At 44.6% G+C, this 25,154-nt stretch overlaps 1 protein-coding gene across 2 annotated transcripts in view; it reads right to left on the reverse strand.

Annotated features, from left to right (window-relative positions):
- EIF4G1 (eukaryotic translation initiation factor 4 gamma 1) overlaps positions 1-25,154 on the reverse strand; it is a 91,651-nt gene that overhangs the window by 21,030 nt on the left and 45,467 nt on the right. For both annotated transcript variants that reach the window (XM_069726946.1, XM_069726947.1), the window contains exons 2-9: positions 23,041-23,137; positions 22,683-22,769; positions 15,141-15,308; positions 14,936-15,032; positions 7,410-7,516; positions 3,393-3,485; positions 3,086-3,155; positions 843-1,718 (exon numbers count right to left, since the gene is read on the reverse strand). In XM_069726946.1, the coding sequence (XP_069583047.1) occupies positions 843-1,718; positions 3,086-3,155; positions 3,393-3,485; positions 7,410-7,516; positions 14,936-15,032; positions 15,141-15,308; positions 22,683-22,769; positions 23,041-23,103 (1,561 nt within the window). In that variant the 5' untranslated portion in view covers positions 23,104-23,137. The remainder of the gene's footprint in view (positions 1-842; positions 1,719-3,085; positions 3,156-3,392; positions 3,486-7,409; positions 7,517-14,935; positions 15,033-15,140; positions 15,309-22,682; positions 22,770-23,040; positions 23,138-25,154) is intronic.

A 25,154-nucleotide genomic window follows, 5' to 3' on the forward strand; every position in this document is an offset into this window, starting at 1 on the left:
CACAAAAAAAAAGTTACATTGAACTTTTTTTGTGCATCGCGTCCGCCAAAACACGATGGATCCGTTGCACGATGGATGCGACGTGTGCCCATCCGTCGCGATCCGTTGCCAATACAAGTTTATTAGTAAAAAACGCATCCTGCAAGCACATTTGCAGGATCCGTTTTTTGCCCATAATGACGGATTGCGACGGAGGACAAAAGACGGAAGTGTGAAAGTAGTTTTAATTAGATTGTGAGATGTGAGAGCAATTTTATTGCAAGATGTCTAAGACACTGCAGAATGAGAACATTCTAATCATCTCTGACGGATGCACAATAGACAGGAAATGATCACCAAAGCGAGAGAAATTTTAATAAGCTTACAATACAATCACCTTCACTAAGGCTATTACTTATAGGGCATTATTATAAACTTAACAAAAACTTTGCAAAAATCCTCTCTCAAGAACAAAATGATTTCGAGTTCTATTGTCTACAGCTGATGGTCAAGGTTACCAGCCACTCTGCGTTTTATCAGCAGTGGCTGCTTTCTTAGTGCTTACAAGGTCTGTCAGTAAAAGCTTGCAAGCAGATACTCTGGAGCTGGCCATGATCACTGGATCTGGCCAGCTTCATTACCCTTGAGCTCTTCAACTACTGCTAAGGTAACACAGCCTATACTTGCAGCATTGGAGTGCGCATAGTTTAGACCAGCAGCATGCCATCACTCCAGTCAAACATGAAGCCTAGCGCATGTGCGCTCATGATGAATGAAGTTGAGAAAAACACCTTATGCCCTCTCCATCTCAAAATATTCTAGACAATTACACCACATTTCTATTAACATGAATAATCCATTACCTGCTACAGGAACTTCAGCAGTCTGCTTTGTACTCTGTGAAGGAACTGGCTCTGGCTCAGCAGGGGGTTCCTTTTGAACATCCAGAATTTCAGGTGTAGGATCAACTATCTTTTCCTCAGGCTCGGTGATGGGGCTAACATGAGACTCCAGTGTATTCGGAGCCTCAACTTCCTGCAAGTCTGGTGATCCCTCTCCGTTTATTAGAAGCTCTTCTGGTTGAGCAATTGGGGAATCTAAGGAGGGCTCAGAATGGCATACAGAAGATGGTTCTGGCTGTGCAGGTGGCACGGTCGTTTCTTCAGAGAGGCCGTTGGTAGCTTGGAGCTCTACAGCTGGAATGCTCTCTGGTGGACTTTGCTCCTGTGTAGATTCTGTAGCAGGTTCTTCTGCATCTACAGGACAAGAATCTGAAGAACTTTGGGATGGAGCAGCCTCTGTGTGAAAGTCTATCTCTGGAGGGGTACAAGAAACCTCCTCTTGTGGCAAAGGAGTTTCCTGTGACTCAGACACAGAAATCTGGGTAGGAATTAGAGGCTCCGGCTGGGGTTGAATGACTGAAGCTTCAGTAACCGTCTCTATTGGGTTAATAACACTTGTATCTAGAATGTTTAATTCCGCCAGATTTGGGATCTCCTGAATATCGGTTGGAGCCTCTGGCAGCAGCACGGATACCTGAGTTGAGTGGGTTTCTAGCAAGGGCACTTCCTGTGAATTGAGAGTCCCCAGCAAAGGTACAGACACCTCAGGAATAGTGTTATCAAGCGTCAAGTCTTGCTCACAAACAACTGGCATGTTCAAATTCGCTTCAGCAGGAGGAGAGGGTGAGGGGCTCTCTGATAGTTTGGTCAGCACTTGGGTGGTTTTTGAGCCATCATCTTAATAAAAAAAAATACATAAGGGTTGCAGGTTAGTAAGGATACAAAAGGTTAAGTAGAGAAAGAAGGTCATGTATGGTCATTAAAAAAAGCCGGGCATAGCCCAACATGACAGTAAGTTACACTGAGAGGCATCCTCAGCCATGGTGCAGTCAACACCTTAAACGCTGTGTTTGCTATTGACCAAAAGATCTAAAGGGTTACACTGCCAGGAGAAGAGTCATTTCTGATCATGGCAGTGTGGCAATATTGAGGGTACACTGGGTAGTTTCCATGTGCTGAACGTCCCATTAGTGTTTGGGCTACGTGCCCACGATCAGGAATAGCAGCGTTTTGGACACCGTGTATGTTCGTTGCCTCCAAAACGCTACATTCTAATCAGATAAATCTGCATGTTCTTAGTGAACTATGCAGATTTAACGCATCTGATGACTGGCTATGGGGGAAACTAGCATCTCTGCTGCGGCTCGTAAGCCCACACCGCGGGCGAGTTTACGCAGAGTTACATAGAAGCATAGTGAACATGGGTTTTCTGTACAACGCAGCGTTTTGGACGTAACACAAACACACTGCATCCAAAACCCTGCTATTCCTGATTATGGGGACGCAGCCTACGAAGATCTTGCCCATGGCATAAATACCTGCTATTGTAATCCTCGAGAGTGGCATGCTTCGCAACAAAAAATCCAGCTCATTTTAAGACTTTTTAGCCATGTTTGCTTTTCAAAACGGTTTAGTGGAGCCAAGTAGTAATTAATAAATTGTGGAAATAGTAGGTTTATTAATGGCACAACATGCACATGTAGGCCTAGTGTTGCAATCGGAGCTTCAATTCTGGTGTAATCACACTATGCCAATCACACCTAGAACAATGCAACAGCTGACAGCAAAACAACCAAAAACTAAAAGGACAATGGATAAGAAGAGTGATAGCCACTTCTGGAGGCCATTTAAAAAAAATTTAGAACTGCGTGTTCAAAAAAAAATGTTTGCACTGTTTTGCCACTACATTGCCTGCACATTCAGCAATAATGTGGTCTGTGAACATAAATCAGCTAAAGAATAGAACTATCCCACTGGACTGTCGGAATGAGCTGGTCGATTCTCAATCCACAAGCCACATTTTTTAATGAATACAAATAAAAAAAACAAAACAAAAAAAGGCTAAATGATTTGTAGTTAAAATACATGCATTTAAGAAAAAAAAAGTCCTCAAACTGCTTTAAATCAGTAAATTATGTCCTAAATGTCACAGCAAATTCTAGTCAAACTGCACTAAAGCATGACCAACACCTAAGATACACAAAAAAACAAAACAAATAAACACATCTGAGTAAATAGTTGGGATACTTAAATTTTGGGCTTACCTGGGCGTACTACAATAGGCACGTGGATACTCTCTCCATTCGCCTGCACCTCAGAGCCTCCCGCTGCAGACTAAAAGGAGGAAATAAAAAGCAATTACCATTTGTACTGCCTTTAATAGTTTAGGGTGTAGTATATCACAGTGCATCAGGATGCCAGAGTGCACAAGCATTTATCATCCAAGAGGCCCCAACACCCAAAGTTTCACAATGGCAAGACCTAAAATTACACTAGTCTTCTGAAGGACACAAACCATTGGAAAGGGTGCAGGGCCAAGTTATGGGTCTTTTGGGAATGGGTTAGCATTACCTGTGGAGGTGTTGGGGTCGAAGATGTCCTTCCTCCAGATAAAATCTCATCAGTCACGTCTTTTCCGCCTTGGTTGGGATCTCTAATCCTTATCTGATTCAGAAATAAAGCAAGTTTATTAAACCCCACAAGCTCTACAATACTGCATTCTAATTCAGGACACCAAGACAATTCTGATATTAACAAGTTAGATTATGCTTCTTTTTTTTTTTTGCTGTGTCACCGTGGCTTTTAAAATAGGACAGGTTAAGGGTCACGCATTGGGAAAAAAAAAAAACCTTCCGGGACCCAGCAACAGCCACGTGGAGAGAAAGTATTGCAACATGTTGTAAGGGAAATGAAGAAAAGAGCCAGGCCTTCTCTGGAGATCGGCCAGAACCCAACCTCAGGACAGCAGAGTGCGGAGGGCAAACACAGACTGTGCCATTATACAGGTGTTTCACCCAGTCACTCTTTGTACAAATACACAGATGACGGGATCTACAGGTCAGGAAGGTAGGACGTGCTACACCCTATATAAACTTAGTAGAAAACCAGCCAGAAGAAGAAGTACTAAGGGAAATTAGACATTGTGAAAGGTCTAGAAATGTGGCAGCACTGGAAGTTAACAGAAGCTAGAAGCACAGAAGAGTACATGGACCTCACCGATACCCGAGCTGGCAGACCTCTGTGATCATGTCTGAGATGCTGAGGCGGAGTATCTGCTGTAATTACTGTGACTTTTCCTTGTAAATTCCTCCGTCCTTAGTTATTATTTGGAGATCACCTTTACAAGTCTAAGAAATGCTGGGGAAGGCCACACCAAGCCAGCTAATGTCACCAATCTAGTCGTTTTAACAGTCTGCAATGTGTCATCATAATGTAATTCAGCCCGACTCCAGCGTCTAGCAGTGTTATGTCATTAACCTGGTATCTATGAACCTTTTATACCTCCACAACTTGAAGAACATTAAAGGGGTTGTCCACTGCTAGGACTAATTCCTTCTCATACAACACGCTTGACCCAGAAAATATAAAAAAGCCTATACTCGCATCCCGTGCTGGTGCCATTCCTGCGGTGTTGGCACTCACACCCCGGTGTGGTTGCGACACAAACCCGGCACCCAATCACTGCTGGCGTCATCTTCCCAGTCTTCAAACAGAACATGAAGGGGCAGTCCGGGCTGCAGCTGATCCCCGGCTTCCTCTTCATGTTCAATTCATATGAAGGCGGAGTGACGCCACCGCTGATTGGATGCCAGGGTCATAAGTCACAAAAACCACACGGGAGCCCCAGGGCCTACACGGGAGGGGAGTATAAGCTTTTTTATTTTATCGGGATCATGTGTGGAGTATGACTAGGAGTTGTCTAAGTAGTTGACAGCTTCTTTAAAAGTACAGAAATAATGCTTTCTGCTTCACTTCAGTACATCAACATCACTAATTCAGGGAATTCAGCAAATGTCTGGAAACCACACGTCTCAGATGGAAATAGCCCCTTTAAATGGTTTTGCCCATCATACATTTATTACCAATCATGGATAGTGGGAAAACCTTTTTTTTTTTTTTTTTTCTTTTGTCAGGTCATAGTAATGCTTAAATTGGACAATGTGCCTCATATACTGAAAAATATATTTTTCACCCTGGCTTCATTACAATTCGTACATCAGAGTAAAATTAGTCTATTTTTTAAGTTCTGGTCAAGATCTGTTGATTGCATTATCAATCCCCATACCAGGCATGAGCAGGCCAAGTGTCCAAGTGTGCCTTCTTGTAGAGAACCCCAGGTTGGAGAAGCAATACATTAGGGATTCTGCTGTTATGCAACCTTCAGAGCAGAAATAATGTAACCGTATTTTTCGGACTATAAAGACGCACCTTTTTCCCCAAAAAACTTTGGGAGAAAAGGGGGATGCGTCTTATAGCCAGAATGTACTAACCAGGAGAGTGGTGACAGCAGGAGTTGGACAATTCTGCAGGCCCGGGCTGGGAAGAGGGGGTGTTCGGTGGTCTGACGTTGCAGGGCAATGATCTGATTCCCATCCCAGGCTGGTGCAGCAGGTTTAGTGGCACTCGGTGGTGCAGGGGCCCTGCCGACATATTTTGAAAGCCCTGTGCCCCCGCACTTCCATTGCGGCAATGCAGTTGCCTTTAGAAAAATGGCCGCCGTGCAGAGATCTCAATCTTAGCATGGCAGCCATTTTCAGGGAGGCCACCGCACTGCAGCAATGGAAGTGCGGGGGCACCGGGCTTACACAAAATGTTGACGGGGCCCCTGCACTACTGACCCAGCCTGCGATGGGAGTCAGATCATTGCCGGACCAAACACCTCCTGTGACGCTAGCTCCACCAGCGCTGCCGATCCCACCCCCCTAAGGCTACTTTCACACTTCTGTCGGTACAGGGCCATCGCCATGCGTCAGCCTGATGGACGTTGTGAAATAAATGGACAACAGGGGCAGCGGATGCAGTTTTTCAACGCATCCGCTGCCCCATTGTAATGTCCGGGGAGATGGGGGGAGTTCCGGCCACGCATGCGCAGTCGGAAATGGCGGACATGTCGCACAAAAAGTTACATGGAACGTTCTTTTGTGCCGACGGTCCGCCAAAACACAACGCATCCGTCGCACGATGGATTCGACGTGTCGCAATACGTCGCTAATGCAAGTCTATGGAAAAAAAACGCATCCTGCAGGCAACTTTGCAGGATGCATTTTTTCTCCAAAACAACGCATTGCGACGTAGCCACTTTGACGGAAGTGTAAAAGTAGCCTTAAGCGGAATTCAGACCGTAAGAAGGAACCCCATTTGACGCGTTTTTTTCCCTATTTTCCTTCTGAAAATTTTGGGCGCGTCTTATAGTCCGAGAAATACAGTAGTCATTATCTCTACAATATAAATCACCTGACTAATGGGGGTTTAGCTGATAACATTGTTTTCCAGCAATATACATTCATATATTGTTAAAGGGAATCTGTCACCCCCAAAATCGATGGTGAGGTAAGCTCACCGTCATCAGAGGCTTATCTACAGCATTCTGTAATGCTGTAGATAAGACGTTATGTTACCTGAAAGAGGAGAAAAAGAGGTTAGAATATACTCACCCAGGGGCGGTCCTGCTCCCATGGGTGTCTCAGGTCCGGGACAGCTCCTCCCATCTTCATTCCATGACGTCCTTTTCTGGTCTTCACGCCGCGGCTCCAGCGCAACAGGGCAGACAAAGTACGCCTGCGCCGGAGACGCGGTGTAAAGACCAGAAGAGGACGTCATGGAATGAAGATGGGAGGTGCTGTCCCGGACCTGAGACACCCATGTGAGCAGGACCGCCCCTGGGTGAGTATAATCTAACCTCTTTTATGTGACGGGGGGGGGGTTGGGGGGGGGGGGGGGAGGGGGCCTATCCACAGCATTACAGAATGCTGTAGATGAGCTCAGTCATCAGGGGCTTATCTACAGCATTCTGTAGCATTCACCCGCCCCTGGGTGAGTGTAATCGAACCTCTTTTTCTCCTCTTTCAGGTTACATCGGGGGCTTATCTACAGCATTCCAGAATGCTGTAGATAAGCCCCTGATGACGGTGAGCTCACCTCACCATCGATTTTGGGGGTGACAGGTTCACTTTAAACCATATCCAGCTCATCAACACCAGAATACCTCATCCATAAAAACTGTAAATGGTACACAAGCACCCCAAACAGTTTTGTTGCCAGCCACCTCCTCATGCATTTGAATCCTCAAGCTGACTGAGCACCCCCCTGTGGTCTCTATGAGAAAGCTGGGGGGGAAGCCTGGATGCCCCCATCCATATTGGTGGGTTCACGGATGTTCATCTAAAGTGTATGGATCACATGAATTTAGAAGTAAGACTTTTGCTTACTATAGGGCTTCTGGAGAACTAAGCTTACTTAGCAAAGGTTGCAAAATATATAAACACACAGCTCTGCCACTGATGTGCCCATGTACATTAACAAGTAGCATCAGCGAGAAAAAGAAAAAAAAGTGTTTGCCCATAAAGCTCAGAGACCCTTCACACTTACCGTCTTCCTTTCTCTTTTTGGGGGAATCGCTTGCTGTTGGTTTATCATTACTTGGGTTCCTGGTACCCCAGGAGGAAACTGCTGCTGGGCCGGGTAATATGCTCCAGCTGGAAAAAAAGGAATTGGAAGGGAAAAAAAAAATTAAAGGTGAACAATAATATCACGAGTACTTTAGATATCAGGTGTAATCCCACAAATAGCAATAAAGACAGGTCCTAAAAAGCCCATCTGCAAATTGTCACTATGTGTGTATCGCTCCCCCTGAAACACCAAGCTTTCCTTCTACATCCCAGACTCACTGAACTAAATATAGTCAAGGCTCGACCATATAAACATCATGAATGGGGGAGGTGCAGAAAGCAGCTGGAAAGATCGCAGGGGAAAAGCACTTACCACACAGAATGGGTGGCCACCAAACAAACTTAAAAAGGAGTTATCTTGAGTTCTTGAATGGTTAAAATTAAAGTGCTTTTAAAAACAAGTTTGCAATTTAACTTCAATTCTAAATTCTCTGTTTAAGGAAGAGAGTATTTTTAATACTATAGGGTGCAGCTGATTTCCTAGGTTACCGACCACCCTGCAGTCTGAGTAGCTGGTTACCTAGGTAAGGAGCACAGCTCACACTAGAGACAAGATCTCACCACTTGGATGAACTGTCAATCTTCAGGAGCAAAGCACCATCACTAAAGTAGGAAGCTGGGAGATATGCGCTCATTAGGAAAAGGAGAAGAGATTACCTCCAAGGCAAAAAATTACCTAAACTATTATAGTAAAATATTGGATGTCAGATTAAAACAAGCTCAGGTAGTGCTGCACATTGAGGGAATGAGAAAATGATTGTCTAAAGGAATATTCATTCCCTCCATAAATGTCATTTCTTAGCCCCTAAGACATGTTGTAGACTCCACATGTGTTAATACACTCACTGATCGTCCTGACTTCTCCCATTCCAAACACGGTTTTAATGCTTTCTGCACACACTATTACAATTCAGATTAGTCGGCTAACAGTGGTGTGGAGCATAAGTCACTTTCTCAGGTCAAGTTTGAGAGGCTTGATGTGAGGCTCATTAGCTTACACTAAAAAGCAGTGCTGTGGAGTCTGTAAGCCAAACCTTAGACTCTCCCTGCACTGCTGCCTCTACTGAGCATGTACATAAAGTGCAGCACAGATTCATCTAAACTACAACTCCCCAGCACTGCCTCTACTGAGCATGTACATAAAGTGCAGCACAGATTCATCTAAACTACAACTCCACAGCACTGCCTCACTACTGAGCATGTACATAAAGTGCAGCACAGATTCATCACAACTACAACTCCCCAGCACTGCCTCACTACTGAGCATGTACATAAAGTGCAGTACAGATTCATCTCAGCTACAATTTCACAGCACTCTCACTACTGAGCATGTACATAAAGTGCAGCACAGATTTATCTCAACTACAACTCCACAGCACTGCCTCACTACTGAGCATGTACAGAAAGTGCAGCACAGATTCATCTAAACTACAACTCCACAGCACTGCCTCACTACTGAGCATGTACATAAAGTGCAGCACAGATTTATCTCAACTACAACTCCCCAGCACTGCCTCACTACTGAGCATGTACAGAAAGTGCAGCACAGATTCATCTAAACTACAACTCCCCAGCACTGCCTCACTACTGAGCATGTACATAAAGTGCAGCACAGATTCATCTCAACTACAACTCCACAGCAGTGCCTCACTGAGCATGTACATAAAGCACAGCACAGACTCATCTCAGCTACAACTCCACAGCACTGCCTCACTACTGAGCATGTACATAAAGTACAGCACAGATTCATCTCAACTACAACTCCACAGCACTGCCTCACTACTGAGCATGTACAGAAAGTGCAGCACAGATTCATCTAAACTACAACTCCCCAGCACTGCCTCACTACTGAGCATGTACATAAAGTGCAGCACAGATTCATCTCAACTACAACTCCACAGCAGTGCCTCACTGAGCATGTACATAAAGCACAGCACAGACTCATCTCAGCTACAACTCCACAGCACTGCCTCACTACTGAGCATGTACATAAAGTACAGCACAGATTCATCTCAACTACAACTCCACAGCACTGCCTCACTACTGAGCATGTACATAAGGTGCAGCACAGATTCATCTCAACTACAACTCCGTAACACTGCCTCACTACTGAGTATGTACAGAAAGTGCAGCACAGATTCATCTCAACTGCAACTCCACAGTACTGCCTCACTGAGTATGTACAGAAAGTACAGCACAGACTCATCTCAACTAAAAGCCCAGATCCTTAGGAGATGGTCCCTCGTGGCACAGCATCAAGATGCACAAAAATGTAACGCTGATTTCCAAGCACGCAGAGAGCACCCTTGGTTAAAAACACTCAGGGTAACCCCCATCGCTAATGGATGTTTTGAACATTGTTAAACACTGGCCAAGCTAACAGGCCAGGTAGGCGATATTCAGTAGATTATTCTGACAATCCAACATGATGTACCAAAAAATGGTGGAGCGCAAAATTGCTGTGGAAGGGAGAGTCAGTGAGCTGGAGGACGCCTTCCCCACTGTCCAGAGACCTTTAGTGTCACAAGCAAGCAGTTGCCGCTTTAATGGCCAAGGCTGATTACCTGGAAAGTAGCCTGAGGTGTAACAATATCAGGCTGGTGGTTGTCCCTGAAAAGGTGGAAGGGAGAGACCCAATAACTTTTCTGAAACGTGGCTGCTAAGTACTTTTGGCAAAGTCATCCTCACTCCTCTGTTTGCAATGTAAACGGCCTACAGGGTTCCGATGAGACCCGGCCCAGTGGGCAGACCTCCTAGGCCTAACTGATTAGCTTCCTTTATTTAAAAAAAATGGGATATATTGAGGAAGGCATGGGAGAAAAACAACATAACTTAAAGTGCAGAGTATCCTTTTTTATCCCCAGACTTCTCTGTGGAAGTCAAGCGCAGAAGATCCATCTACACCGACATTAACCCCTTTCCGACATGAGCAGTACTAGTACTGCTCTGAGGGAACTGCGTTGCCACAAACCACAGTATAAGGTATGGCGCACCAATCGCGCGGCCCCACGCTGAGACGGATCAGGTTCGGGTGTCAGCTCTGTCTGAGAGCTGACACCCTGCAGCAACATATATGATTGGTGCTGGCACCGATCGCAGATGTTTAACCCCTCTGATGCTGCTGTCAATAGTGGCAGAGACATCGAGGAGATCGCACAGAAGGAGGGGGCTCCCTGAGTGCTCCATCAGAACACGATGTGATCGCAAGTCCTGATGGTCTCCATGGAGACCCCCAGGCGCAAGATGGCCGTGGGGTCCTTCAGGGAAGGTGGCTTGTGAGCGCCTGCAGAGATAAGGCGCTGACAGGCTTCCTTCCCTGCCTGTCAGATGCTGATGTGATACTCTGCAGCAACCTGACACCATACAGTCATGTCACAAGATGGGAAGTAAAAAAAAAAATTAAAAAGTAACAATATTATTTAAAAATCCCCAAACAAAAATTCTTCCAATACATTTTTATATAAAAAAAAAAAAAAAAATACACATTTGGTATTGCTGCGTCCATAAAGACCCACTCTATAAAATGGTCCCACTAGTTAACCTCTTCAGTGAAGATGGCGATGCCAAAAATGATTTATCACACTGCCGAACAAAAAGTGCAATAAAACACGATCAAAAAGATGAATGCAAATAAAAATGGTACCACTGAAAACGGCATCTTGTCCTGCAAAAAAACAAGCCGCCACACTGCTCCTTCAGCAGAAATATAAAAAAGTTATAGCTCTCAGAATAAAGCGATGCAAAAATAATTATACAACAAATAATTGCACAACAAATTGTATAGAGCATTTTCTCCTTTGACCCTTATGAAAATGCTAAATTTGGAGCTAAAACAGATTTATCTGGGAAAAATGTAATTTGTTTTATTTTCACGGCTCTGTTATAAACTTTTGTGAAGCATCTGTGGGTTCAAGGTGCGCAATATACATCTAGATAAGTTCCAAAAGGGGTCTAGTTTCCAAAGTGGTGTCACTTGGGGGTTTCCACTGTTTAAGCACATCAGAAGCTCTCCAAAAGTGACAATGTGTCTGCTAATTATGCCAGCAAATTTTACATTCAAAAAGTCAACTGACGCGCCTTCCCTTCTGAGCCCTGCCATGAGCCAAAGAGTTGTTTGCCTCCACATGTTGGGTATATGCGCACTCAGGAGAAATCGCACAACAAATTATATGGTTTATTTTCTCCTTTTACACTTGTGAAAGTAAAAAAAATTTGATCTAAAAGAAAATTTTTGTGGAAGAAAAGTAAATGTTTATTATTTCCTTCCAAATTCTAAAAATTCCTGTGAAGCACCTAAAGTGTTAAGGTACCTTCACACAACGATATTGTTAACGATATCGTTGCTTTTTGTGACGTAGCAACGATATCGTTAATGTAATCGTTATGTGTGACAGCGACCAACGATCAGGCCCCTGCTGGGAGATCGTTGGTCGCTGAATAAAGTCCAGAACTTTATTTCGTCGCTGGACTCCTGCTGACATCGCTGGATCGGCGTGTGTGACACCGATCCAGCGATGTCTTCACTGGTAACCAGGGTAAACATCGGGTAACTAAGCGCAGGGCCGCGCTTAGTAACCCGATGTTTACCCTGGTTACCATCCTAAAAGTAAAAAAAAAAACACTACATACTTACCTACCGCTGTCTGTCCTCCAGCGCTGTGCTCTGCTCTCCTCCTGTACTGGCTGTGAGCGTCGGTCAGCCGGAAAGCAGAGCGGTGACGTCACCGCTCTGCTTTCCGGCCGCTGTGCTCACAGACAGTACAGGAGGAGTGCAGAGCACAGTGCTGGAGGACAGACAGCGGTAGGTAAGTATGTAGTGTTTGTTTTTTTTACTTTTAGGATGGTAACCAGGGTAAACATCGGGTTACTAAGCGCGGCCCTGCGCTTAGTTACCCGTTGTTTTCCCTGGTTACCGGCATCGTTGGTCGCTGGAGAGCGGTCTGTGTGACAGCTCTCCAGCGACCAAACAGCGACGCTGCAGCGATCCGGATCGTTGTCGGTATCGCTGCAGCGTTGCTTAATGTGAAGGGGCCTTTAAGCTTTTTGAATGTGGTTTTGAGCACCTTGAGGGGTGCAGTTTTTAGAATGGTGTCACTTTTGGGTATTTTCTGTCATATAGGCTCCTCAAAGGGACTTTAATAAATGTGAGGTGGTCCCTAAAAAAATGGTTTTCCAAATTTTGTTTTAAAAATAAGAAATCGCTGGTTAACTTTTTACCCTTATAACTTTCTAACAAAAAAAAAAAATACCGTATATGTTTCAAAAACTGTGCTGATATAAATTAGACACGTGGGAAATGTTATTTATTAACTATTTTTTTGCGATATGCTTTAAGGGCATAAAAATTAAAAGTTGGAAAATTGTGAAATTTTCAAAATGCTCACCAAATTTCCATTTTTTTTTCCACAAATAAACGCAAGTTATATCGAAGACGGTTTACCACCATCATGAAGTACAATATGTCACGAGAAAATGTCAGAATCACCAGGATCCAGTGAAGTGTTCTATTACCTCATAACGTGACATTAGTCAGAACTGTAAAAATTGGCCTGGTCAGGAAGACTTTGGGGGAAAGGGGTTAAAGAATGAGGACACTCAGGCTGCAATATTCTATGATTTATCCAGCGAAATAACTAATCCAATTTTTTCTTTAAATGCCCTAAAAACACTCTGATGGCCAGACTCTCATGGAAGGTCCAACAGGAGGCTCTGCGAGCTAAAACGGGGCTGAAATTATTTAAATCCTTGAGCACATTGGTGGTTTGGTGACTAATATGATTGAAGTCTGTCACATACGCTCTCCCTGACAGGTTCAATGTGGAAGTTGCGAGCAATAATGTGTTCTGGTTAATGACGCATATATGGAAGCCATATGGCTTATCTTTATCTTTAGTGTGTAGGAGACAATCGATACAGAATATTTTGATCTGTGCGTTTTTTTCTTTTTATTGTGAAGCATGCACCGAATGGTTGTGTGCGGATTTAGGCCCCATCCCTTACTGGTAAGGGGAGGTTCATACCATTTGGGGGAGGGAAGAGAGTATTATGCAAACCTCCCGAAGTCTGGATTATACCGTGGGTAAAATATCGGGAATGGGTAGCACTGACAAGTATAGTTACACCCACTTACTAAAGTAGTGAATAAATTTAACAGTTAATTTTATATATCGGAATACAAGAGGCTTGAGGGACAATACCGAAAGACAAGCAATATGAATATGTCAAAAAGATTAACCCGGTATTAATAGCGCTACAGGAGATGCATCTGACAAAAGATCTTATTAATTTAATGCTCAAGTTCTGGATGCGGTTTGGCCAACACTCCTCCTATTCCAACTACTCCAGGAGAGTCAAAAAAGTATTCTCTTTAACCCTTTCACGACATGCGCCGCACATGCATTGCACATGTCGAGTCCCTCCCTTTGATGTGGGCTCAGGGGCTGAGCCCCCATCTTTCCCAGCACATGCCTGCGGACGTGTGCCCCTAACAGCCAGGGGCAGAATTGCAATCCACCCGCGGCTGTTAACTCGGTAAATGCCGCTGTAAATCTGACTGCGGAATTAAATGTGATCATGCGGGAAGCGTGTCACTAATCCCGCCCATGTCACATGAACGCAGGTTGCCGATGGGTTGACATGACAACCCGGCATCTGCAGGAGACCCCTGTGGATGTCAGAGCCAGATTGCTATGAACGTCGCCCAGCGGTCAACGCTCATTCATCGCCTGTATTATATATATATATTTATTTATTTTCAAAATCACCCCTGCTCAAAATTAAAAAATCATTTGTTATCGCCGGGTTCAGAATTGCCCAATCAATATAAAAAAATTCATCCGATCAGTAAACGGCATAGCAAAGCAAAAAAAACAAAAAAAAAAACTTAACACCAGAATTATTGTTTTTATGGTCACCGCAATATTGCATGAAAAAATAAAAAAGATCGCAACCACACCAAAATGGCATCATTACAAACGTCAGCTCAGCAAGCAAAAAAATAAGCCCTCACCCAAACCGAGATCACAAAAAATGGAAGCACTACGGGTCTTTCACAGGCTAATGTCGGCTGATCGCAGCAATGTCAGATGGTCTAATGTGTATGGGGAGCCCAATCAGGCGGGGAACCCAGCTTGTCAGATTTTGGACCGTCTATCCTTTTGTTCTTTAAGAGATAGGACTCTGCCGGAAATGTATGCCAGCAAGTCGCTCATCGACAACTCTGGTGCACTCTGCCACAGCAGCACTCGGAGAGCTGCCGGCCAACCGATCAGCCAAAGTTTGGGGGACAGTAATCTAAAGTCTGTAAGGAGGGGGAGGCAGCACCTTAAGAGTGTACTGAAAGCAAAGGTGTGCTCAAAACAAGTTGAATGTTGATTTAGTAAGAAAAAAAAAAATCCATATTCTTTGTTTTCAAGTCTCTATTTGAAGGTCTAATAAATCCCTTACCGTAGGTGCCATACTCTGTGGGGCTGGCACTTGGAAAGAACCCAGGGGCGCCTGGTTGTACAGGGTACTGTTGTGTGGGCATCACATAGGAACGACCCTATAAAAGAAATATGCATCATAAACTCAAAGTGATTTAGGAAAATTAAGCCTATGATGGCAAAAAAGGGACACTGCTAAGTATCAGGATTAAAAGCAGTGGACTAACCTGTCCTTGAATATAGTAGCCTTGGGAGGTGTAGGATAACTGTGAGGGTATCATCATCACCTGGGAGCCAGCGGGGTACACATGGGTAGGAGGCACTGCACGAGCTGTCGATCCAGATGGAACCCTGGTGGCGGTGCTAGGAGGTTGTGTCCTGCTCTGGTAATAATGCTGAGGGATGAAGAGTGGAAGGATCAGAAAACATTCACCGTAAAAAGGAGAAAAAAATAGCAACCATTATATTATGTAAGACAGATGTATCAGAAAATACAAATAAACTGCAAAAAGGCAATAAATAGAAGCTATACATCTGTGGTAACCCATTGGCGGTACACTGGGCTCTGTACAGTACATCTAAAATATCTGAAAATTAATGACAAATACTGGATCCAAAGACCCATGCTAAAATAACCAAGAAATTATTATTAATCAGCTACCCAAAAAGCAATTTAACTAGAGATGAGAGAGTATACTCGTTACTCGAGATTTCCCGAGCACGCTCGGGTGTTCTCCGAGTATTTATGACTGCTCGGAGATTTAGTTTTCCTCGCAGCAGCTGGATGATTTGCGACTACTAGACAGTTTGATTACATGTGGGGATTCCCTAGCAACCAGGCAACCCCCACATTTACTCAGCCTGGCTACTAGCTGTAAATCATTCAGCTGAGGCGATGAAAACTAAATCTCCGAGCACTAAAAAATACTCGGAGGACACCGTGCTCGGGGAAAACCGAGCAACGAGTACACTCGCTCATCACTAATTATAACCAATAGCGAACTTGTCAAAAAAATAAAGTAATGCTGTAGAAAAAACTACCGGTATATGCAAAAATAAACATACGAAAACTTGAAGGGTGGATGGGAGGCTTAAAAAAACCCAATTAAAACCCCCCAAAAATGAAAGGCAGTGTGGTCAATAGTGTATCATAACATGGCAAGAGATAATTAAATATTAAACCAATAATAAAAGAGCCCAAAAATAAGGAAGGTTTTAAAGGTGCTTGCACAAAATCAATAATAAAAATAATCAAGGGCCATAAACATACTAATAGCTAATAAGAAAAAATCAATTCATATAAAACCCTTCAATAAAGCTCGGACAGGACAGTATAATAAGATGTTAATATACAAGAAGGACCCTACCAGGGCATCAAATTAAAGTGCTATGTGCATTAGCACCAATACTCGCCAGCATATGCAAGACCACAATGCCCAGCACAGGCCTCATTGCAAATTAAGTGTCTTATTGCCCAGGGGTCGGCAGGGAAGGGGGAGCGGAGCTGTGTAATAATTCTCACCTGCTCTGGAGCGGTCCCTGGTTCCCCAGCGCCTTCTTCCTGTAGTGAGCGGTCACATGGTACCGCTCATTACAGTAATGAATACGCGGCTCCACCCCTATGGGAGTGGAGTCGCGTCCATATTCATTACTGGAATGAGCGGTACCAAGTGACCGCTCAATACAGGAAGAAGACGCCGGGGAACCAGGGACCACTCCAGAGCAGGTGAGTATTATTGGCATTCTCTTGGCACTCAAGAGAATGCCAAGAGTGTGCAAAGCAGTCATCAAAGCAAAAGGTGGCTACTTTGAAGAATCTAGAATATAAGACACATTTTCAGTTGTTTCACACTTTTTTGCTAAGTATATAATTCTACATGTGTTACTTCATAGTTTTGATGCCTTCAGTGTGAATGCACAATTTTCATAGTCATGAAAATACAGAAAAATCTTTAAATGAGGTGTGTCCAAACTTTTGGTCTGTACTGTATCTGTATGGAGCATCTTATTGGGCCATGTGCAGCATTATATGGGGCAAATATCTGTATGGAGTATCTTATGGGGCCATAATCCACATTTGTGGAGCATTATATGGGGCAAATGTGTCTATGGAACATCTTATGGGGTCATAATCAACATTTGTGCAGCATTATATGGGGCATATTTTGTATGGAGCATCTTATGGGGCCATCATGAACTGTATGGAGCATTATATGGGGCTCCTGATTCAATATAGATATTCAAAAACAACCTACTGATGTCTCAATTTTACTTTTATTGGTATCTATTTTTATTTTTTAAATTTACCGGTAGCTGCTGCATTTTCCACCCTAGTCTTATACTCGAGTCATTAAGTTTTCCCAGTTTTTCTGTGGCAAAATTAGGAAGGGGGGGGTCGGCTTATACGGTACTTCTCTTCCCTACTTACTGCCAACATCCATATTTTTAAAGGGAACTTGTCACCCCGAAAATCGCGGGTGAGGTAAGCCCACCGGCATCAGGGGCTTATCTACAGCATTCTGTAATGCTATGTAATGTAACGCTGCGGCGCCTCCCATCTTCATTACAAGACGTCCTCTTCTGATCTTCAGCCACGGCTCCGGCGCAGGCGTACTTTCCTCTGCCCTGTTGAGGGCAGACAAAGTACTGCAGTGCGCAGGCGCCGAGCCTCTGACCTTTCCGGCGCCTGCGCACTGCAGTACTATCCTCTGCCCTCAACAGGGCAGAGCAAAGTACGCCTGCGCCGGAGCCGTGGCTGAGGATCAGAAGAGGACGTCTTGTAATGAAGATGGGAGGCGCCGCAGCAGACCGGAGACGCCCATCCGACCTGACCAGCAGCGGGACCGCCCCTGGGTGAGTATAATCAACGTCTTTTTCTCCTCTTTCAGGTAACATCGGGGGCTTATCTACAGCATTACAGAATGCTGTAGATAAGCCCCTGATGCCGGTGGGCTTACCTCACCCGCGATTTTCGGGGTGACAGGTTCCCTTTAATTAAGACCAGTTTTTGCCTTTTTTAGATGCATGGAGGAAATACAAAAGGTTACAAGTAGCAGACATACTTCAAAGTGTTGTTCTCATCTGTTCTCTTCAGGAGAACCACTGGCAAGAACATTTGCCCTTACAGCGTGTGGGCGCCTACAATACTATAGAAGGCATCCTATACAAAATTAGGGGGGCTTGAGAGAGAGATGGTCTGGATGAAAGGCTAGCATGAAGACTGACTCAATTTAAAAACTTTTAGACTGCTGCTGCGCATATTCAGCCACCGCTCCAAGACAGCAGCGGTAGTCATTCTCCCTTGGCAACGAGCAGTAAACCATAAGACATAAGGACAACAGCAGCAAAATGGAGGAACATAGAAATTATTATGCTTATTTTCAGTGTCAGTGTGTCTTTCTGACTACACCAATTAATTAATATGAAATTAAACTTTAAAAAAAAAAAATTAAAGAAAAAAAAAAAAGTAAAACACTGACATCAGTGCCTGCGATTTTTACCCTACGTGGCTATACTTCTATGGCAAAAAAAAACTTAGGTAAAATTCAGTCATTCAGATTTCAGCATAAGGTGATCTCCTAAACAATAAGGTTGCATATTAGAGCGTGTGTGGGAGGACTGTAGGATTCTTCCTAGCAGCCTGAATGAACAAGGCTGCAGCCTCCACGGCCTTGGGTGCAACCAGAGGAGGAATCCGGCTACACATCACCCTGAGGTCGTGTTTTAGGGCTCAGACATCCATGCAAATCAGTCTGGGATCAGGCCGCAAGGCACGTTCTGGCCGACAGTCTCATAAATACATGAAGCCGTCATCGTCGGATCAGGAGACCCATGCCCAGGTCGTGCATTGCGATCCAATCTCAGACTTAAGTGCACAAACACCTGAATGTGCTTTTAGGAAAATTTCCACTGTGGATGTGGCCACAAATCAGCAATAAATCCACAATTTTTTTTTCTGCAACGTGAATGGCACTTTGAAAACCCATTCATCTGTACTGTCCTGTAAAATTGCTGTGTGGAATCTGCACTACATCCTAGTTGTGTGAACATAGCCTTTGAAGTGGCATCAGGCATGAACACTGCAGGGTGCCATTTACAGTCCTAGGGTTCTCTATAGTAAACTGTTGGCAGTCCGATTCTGGATTTACACTCCAATTAGGATCCCCAAAAATGCATAGGCCAGAAAGAAATAGGGGAAAGGTAGAAGACCACAGGAGGCTACTGCACAACTTCTCATTTAGATTAGGCTACTTTCACACTAGCGTCGGAATCTCCCCGTCGCTATGCGTCGGGCAGAGATTCCGACGCTAGCGTTTAACGCACTGCACAACGGAGGCAGCGGATGCATTTCTCCGGCGCATCCGCTGCCCCATTGTGAGGTGCGGGGAGGTGGGGGCGGAGTTCCGGCCGCACATGCGCGGTCGGAAAAAGCGGTCCGTCAGGAGCAAAAAAACGTTACATGTAGCGTTTTTTGCTCCCGACGGTCCGCCAAAGCACGACGCATCCGTCACACGACGGATGCGACGTGTGGCAATCCGTCGCAATGCGTCGTCAATACAAGTCTATGGGGAAAAAATGCATCCTGCAAGCACTTTTGCAGGATGCGTTTTTTCTGCAAAACGACGCATTGTGACGGATTGCCGTTAACGCTAGTGTGAAAGTAGCCTTAGTGAGCAATTAAAAAAAAAAAAAAAACGGTGGCAAAGCTAGACATGCTTTAAAGGGGAACTAGATGGCTCGTTCCCTGGCGGCTTTTACAGAATGTTTTTCTCTGAAATGCCGCAGCGCTTCTGAATCAAACATACTTTGCTGGATCATACCGCCGCAGTCGGATACATGCTGCCCGTGGCATGGGCAGCATGTATCCGCTGTCAGGTTCACTTTAAACCACGGCTTCCAATAGTGCAACAGCCCATGCGCATGCATTAGATGGCACTTATGGATATTCTCAGTTGCAGATCCTGTGTAGAAAACAAGTAACTGAATATAGCCCATGTAGTCTGTCTTAAAAGTGAAAATGCAAACCAATGGATATTTAGTACTACTGTGTGAACTGTTAAAGAAAGGAATAAAAACACAATCCCCAAGTTTTAGAAGCGAGGATAGTGTCCACCATTATACCCAATACTAAATGACAGCATCCATTGCTCTGCCTCACTGGGAACAGCATTAGGTCGTACAAGACAAATGAAGGCATTACCTGAATAGATCTGAATCCTGCCTGTTAGAAGCAGCAGCGGGGAAAAAAGGAAGAAGCAGAGGGTGAAGGAGACAAACGTGAAAATCTACACATGAGGGGGTGATCGGAAGAGCTAAGTAACAGGGTCGGGGGAAGCAGCATAGGAACAACACATGCGGACAGGATTGGAGAATGTCAGCACCCAGATGGAAGCGTTATCCCCATTATCAGATATAGTATCGCTTTATGATTGGAGGTAGGACTCACGGACCGGAGAGAAAGAAGGAATAGCAGTACAAGTGTAACGCTCGCTCTCCTTCATACTCCCACCAACCATAAAACATATCCCAGCAATGTGGCAACACACTATAGGATGGGAACAACCCTTTAAAAAAAGATTCAGTACAAAATTATTATTTGAATCGTGTTTTTATGTTAAATGTTTTTTCTTCATATCACATTCTGTATAGCTAGAAAACTACTACAATTTTCATACTGGCTACTAGGGTCATTTCAGACTCGGACTTTCTGTCTTTAGGAAGTTTTCTGAAGCCTCATTATCATCAGAGACAGGACGACAATGACAGGTAACAGCTCTATACCCCGCTGAAAACACAGGCGGCACCAATCACAATAAGTGACGTCACAGCTGACCATGCCCCCTCCACCTTTTGACAAACTTAACTGCTTCAAAACAAAAAAAATACAGGGTCTGAGAGTCTACTGCTGCTAATGTACACGTGGATTTCCGACAAGAACTGGCCTGAATATATAAGGGCTAATATACAGGCTAATAATAGTAGATACCAGGTTACCCGAGCATCTGGGTGTGCTCATATATTATGTTCCAGTCCCTGCGGCTGTATGATTTGCGGCTGTTATGGACTTCCCACATGTGTCTAACAGCCAAAACTCATACAGCTGCAGGGACTGGAACAATCTATGAGCACGCCCAGATACTCCGATAACGCGTTATCCGAGCACATTCGCTCATCACTAGTTAATAGCATTATGGTGTGCGGCTGCAATACTGAAAGAGCGGCACCCGAGAGAAAATGCCGGCTTTCAGTCAATGTTCACAGCATAGAGCGGCAGCTGTAGCCACACCCCGGCACTGACTGACAGCTGGCTCTGTACTGATGGACTGCAGTCGGCTGTGAATCGGTGCCGGGGCATGACAAAGCCCACAGCTCTCAGGAGAAATAAAGTTCATTTTCTCCCATGTGTTGCACTTTCAGGGCTACGGCCAGGCACATTTCTAAATATCTTAACCTCGCAGAATAACTTTATAGTGTCAGGGTAATAGTGTAATCAGATATCACAGGTTCCCTTTAAATACAGCTAATAATTTTAAAAAATATTATAAATATATATCTCCCTAATAGATTTGAATACATTTAACATAAAAACCCGAGCTGAGCAGCAGGTCATTTTCTTATTATGTTATGATACATTACCTTTAAAAGGGGCTGTCCAGCGACTGCAGACTTGTGAATCCTCACACTGCACGCATAGTACCGGGAGGGCATGTGACCCCAAGTGTGGGGTTTGCATAATTCCAGCTACACAAGATTAGACTTGTCTGACCTCGCTCAATACACTTGCACCCATGTAGTAGGCCATGTGGCCAGGTGCCCACCCGCTGCCGGCATCGGAGAGTCTTCACAGTGCGCAGTGTGAGGATTCACAAGTCTGCAGTCACAGAGAGACTACAGACTTGCAGCTTAAGGCCAGACAACCCCTTTAACAATTAAAAACATAGAACAGGTAAAGTAACAGTGCAATTCACATTGGGAAGAAAAAAAACTAACAATCATATGATCAAATACAACTAAGGATGTAAAAGGTAGTGTGCACAGAATGAAGGCACGACAGCCACACTGAGGCATTGGAGCGTCTATCCAACCAATTTGGCAAGATTATGAAACCCGCTACATGTCACCCCCCGGACATTCAGACAAGCACATGCCAGACACTCAGGAGAATGTTAAAGGGGTTGTCCGGTCTTCTGAGCAGTCACTATGTAAATCAGCAGTGTGCACACTGTCCGGATTCAAGAGTCTGCCTTCATGTCTATTTCATGTGTTTGGCCAATCAATACAGGTGAGCTCGTCTCGGCAGCACGTGACTGCATGCGTGCAAATCACACAGGTGGTCACATGACCGGCCGCTCTCACCAGCAATATCAGTGAATCCTGGCAAGTGTGCTGGCGCACACAGCCAACATTCGCCAGTCTGCAGCCATATAGGGTGACTGCAGACTTGTAAGAAAAACGGAAAACCTATAATATAACACTAATCGATGACTTCAGACACCAGAACACAAAATTGGTGAGAAATGTTTCCATCTACAACAAAAGGCTGTTGTGGTGGTTGCCATTAGCCACCGCTTAGTATACGGACATGATTATAACCAATGTCACCACACAAGGCTCCCGGCTGGCAGCACTGACACAAGGGTATAGAATAAGGATGGCTGACAAGATTGTAACCCCTTTTCTGCCACTATCAAAATAGCTTTTCAAGAATGGAAAAAACAAAAAAATACATCCCCCCGATGACCTATTCCTGGAAATGTGACACTACTTACTTGTCGAGGCTGAGACTGTGTATTCATTTGTGGAGTTTGTGGAGGCCCAAACACCACAGGGGCAGAGGGGGCAGAGGGGAATGCTGACTGAAAGGGAATGGAAAAAAAAAAAAAAAAAGAAAATTACAGAAGGATTTCACACACAACAATCCAACACATTGCAGTTTTGCATAAAGTAGCGTCTGTATTTTCCACCTATGTTGGGGGGAAAGCATGCATTAACCCTCGGCATTATTATTAGGTACAATTTCAGCTTCATCATCTACCTATACCTTCTGATGGAACATGGTTTACTAATTCAGAAGCCTTCCCAGCAGAGGAAAGCACTAGAGAGGAAGAGTGATTCTGGGACACATACCTGTGGGAGTCCAGGGGAAGGGGCAGTAGGGGGTCCTCCTATAGGCTGTGTGGCTTTGCTCATCTCATGGGATGCTGCATAGGGTCCCCCGTAATGTCTGCAAACAAACAACAGTGGCGTCAGATAAGCAGCAAAAATATAGAACATACAGTGTCATCTTCAACACTGGCCAACACATACAACCCCAGATGAGAAGTACAGGGAGGCCGCTGACCCCGCCCCTATAATAGCCCCGCCTCTTAGCGGCCTGGCAGGTGTTCAGAGAATCCAGGGGAGGAACAGATGAGTGGACCACTAGCTTCCATTTCATGTCATTGTTCAGTACTAGGTGTACTGTTGCTTTAAAAAGTTTACACAAAACAAACATAAAAGTGAAAATAGAAAAGTATTAGGTTATGTGCACGTGCTGCGGATTTTGTGCGGTTTCCACCTGCAGTTTTACACCTGCAGATTCCCATTGAGGAGCAGGTGTAAACCGCTGTGGAATCCACAAAAAGAAGTGACATGCTGCGGAATAAAATCTACCTTTCCACGCGTTTGTGCACTGCGGATTTTGTTTTCCATAGGTTTACATGGTACTGTACAACACATGAAAAACTGCTGCGGATCCGCAGCAAAATCCACAACGTGTGCACATCGCCTTAGTCTCCCAAAAATTCAATACTGTGGTCAGAACAAGGCCAGGAATCCTAGAATTAGAAAACAGTCTAATGTGAAGACCTAATGCAGCTGGAAGACATCCGGACTCATTTTATAAAGCACCAAACCCATTGCTGACATTGTGCTTCCTCAAATATTCGGTGGAGCGTCGGCATTCCTCGTTCATGAGGTCAACCAGCAAAGCAGAGGAGGGGGACGGAGACACAAGCATGCAAGCACCTGCAGCGGGCTAGGCTGGGAAGAAGCTATATTCAGGGCTCAGGATGCCATCTGTATAACGTGCCCCGCTCTATGCTTCTACATACAGAGGGCATTCACATGCAGCACAGGCCTTTACCATTCAAAAGGTGAAACCCAAGCAGAAAAACTTGCGCATATCTTACTATGTTAACGAATGCAAACAGCCTCCAAGGGACTCTGGACTCCACAGCTATTGACTGTCTAAACTGCGGGGACCTGGACTAACCAGCATTACCAGATGCAGGAATATATTATATATTGCCAAGATCATAAAATCATGTTGTCTAAACAACTGTGAGGGTCTGCACAGGGGACCATTCCAGGTCGTAAAAACCACTTGTACCGCACCCCAAGTAAAATGCCCTATACCAGACCAATACCAACGTATGTTTCACATCATTTCTGCTGATGTCAGTCATTGTTGGTTTCTATCTCTCCATGTATACTGGCTTTTTTGCCTGCTGTTTTTAATGGAAATTCATGAGAAGATTTCATGATCCATAGCTTGTATAAAAGGACCCTTAACGGGCAACTCCCAAATTAACAAATTATCCCCCATCAGAACATGATCCTCACTGGCCTCCCAGCTAATCCATACCGGGACTTTTGGAAGCCCAACAACTGAGCACTGCAGATCAATCCTAATGGAGCAGAGGCGCATGAGCTCAATTATAGTCTATGGGACTGCCAGCAGCACAGTACTCCGCAGTCCTATAGACAATGAATGGATAAGGCCGTGCTTATGCACTGTGGCTCCATTCAGGACAGAAGCACAGACCCACTTGATCAGATTCCAAACCTCTGATCTTGGGATTGCTGGGGGTTCAGGTCAGACTCCCCAGCGATCAGCAAGTATGAGATTTTTGGGGAATAACCCTTTTTAAAGGATTTATGTGGTCAAACTACAAGTCTGCAGTCACTGACTTGCGAATCCTCACATCATGGTGCGCTGCGAGGATTCCTGATGCCGGGAGACCCACGTCTGCAATATGCATACTGATGGCCACATTAAGTGTTTAGAAAAATAAATACCTTTCTCCCAAAAGATTAGATCCGTCACAGAGAAGGATTGGATACGCCGAATTACCAGGCATGAACCATGAGGGTATGTAAATAGTGGCGTAGAGGCCCGACAAGCGCCTTGCCAACCACTTGTATGGGCATCTTTACACACAGCTACACAATTAGGTGATCGCAATGGATTTTAGATCACA

Source organism: Ranitomeya imitator, chromosome 5, assembly GCF_032444005.1.
Source record: "Ranitomeya imitator isolate aRanImi1 chromosome 5, aRanImi1.pri, whole genome shotgun sequence".
NCBI classification, from domain to species: Eukaryota; Metazoa; Chordata; class Amphibia; order Anura; family Dendrobatidae; genus Ranitomeya; species Ranitomeya imitator.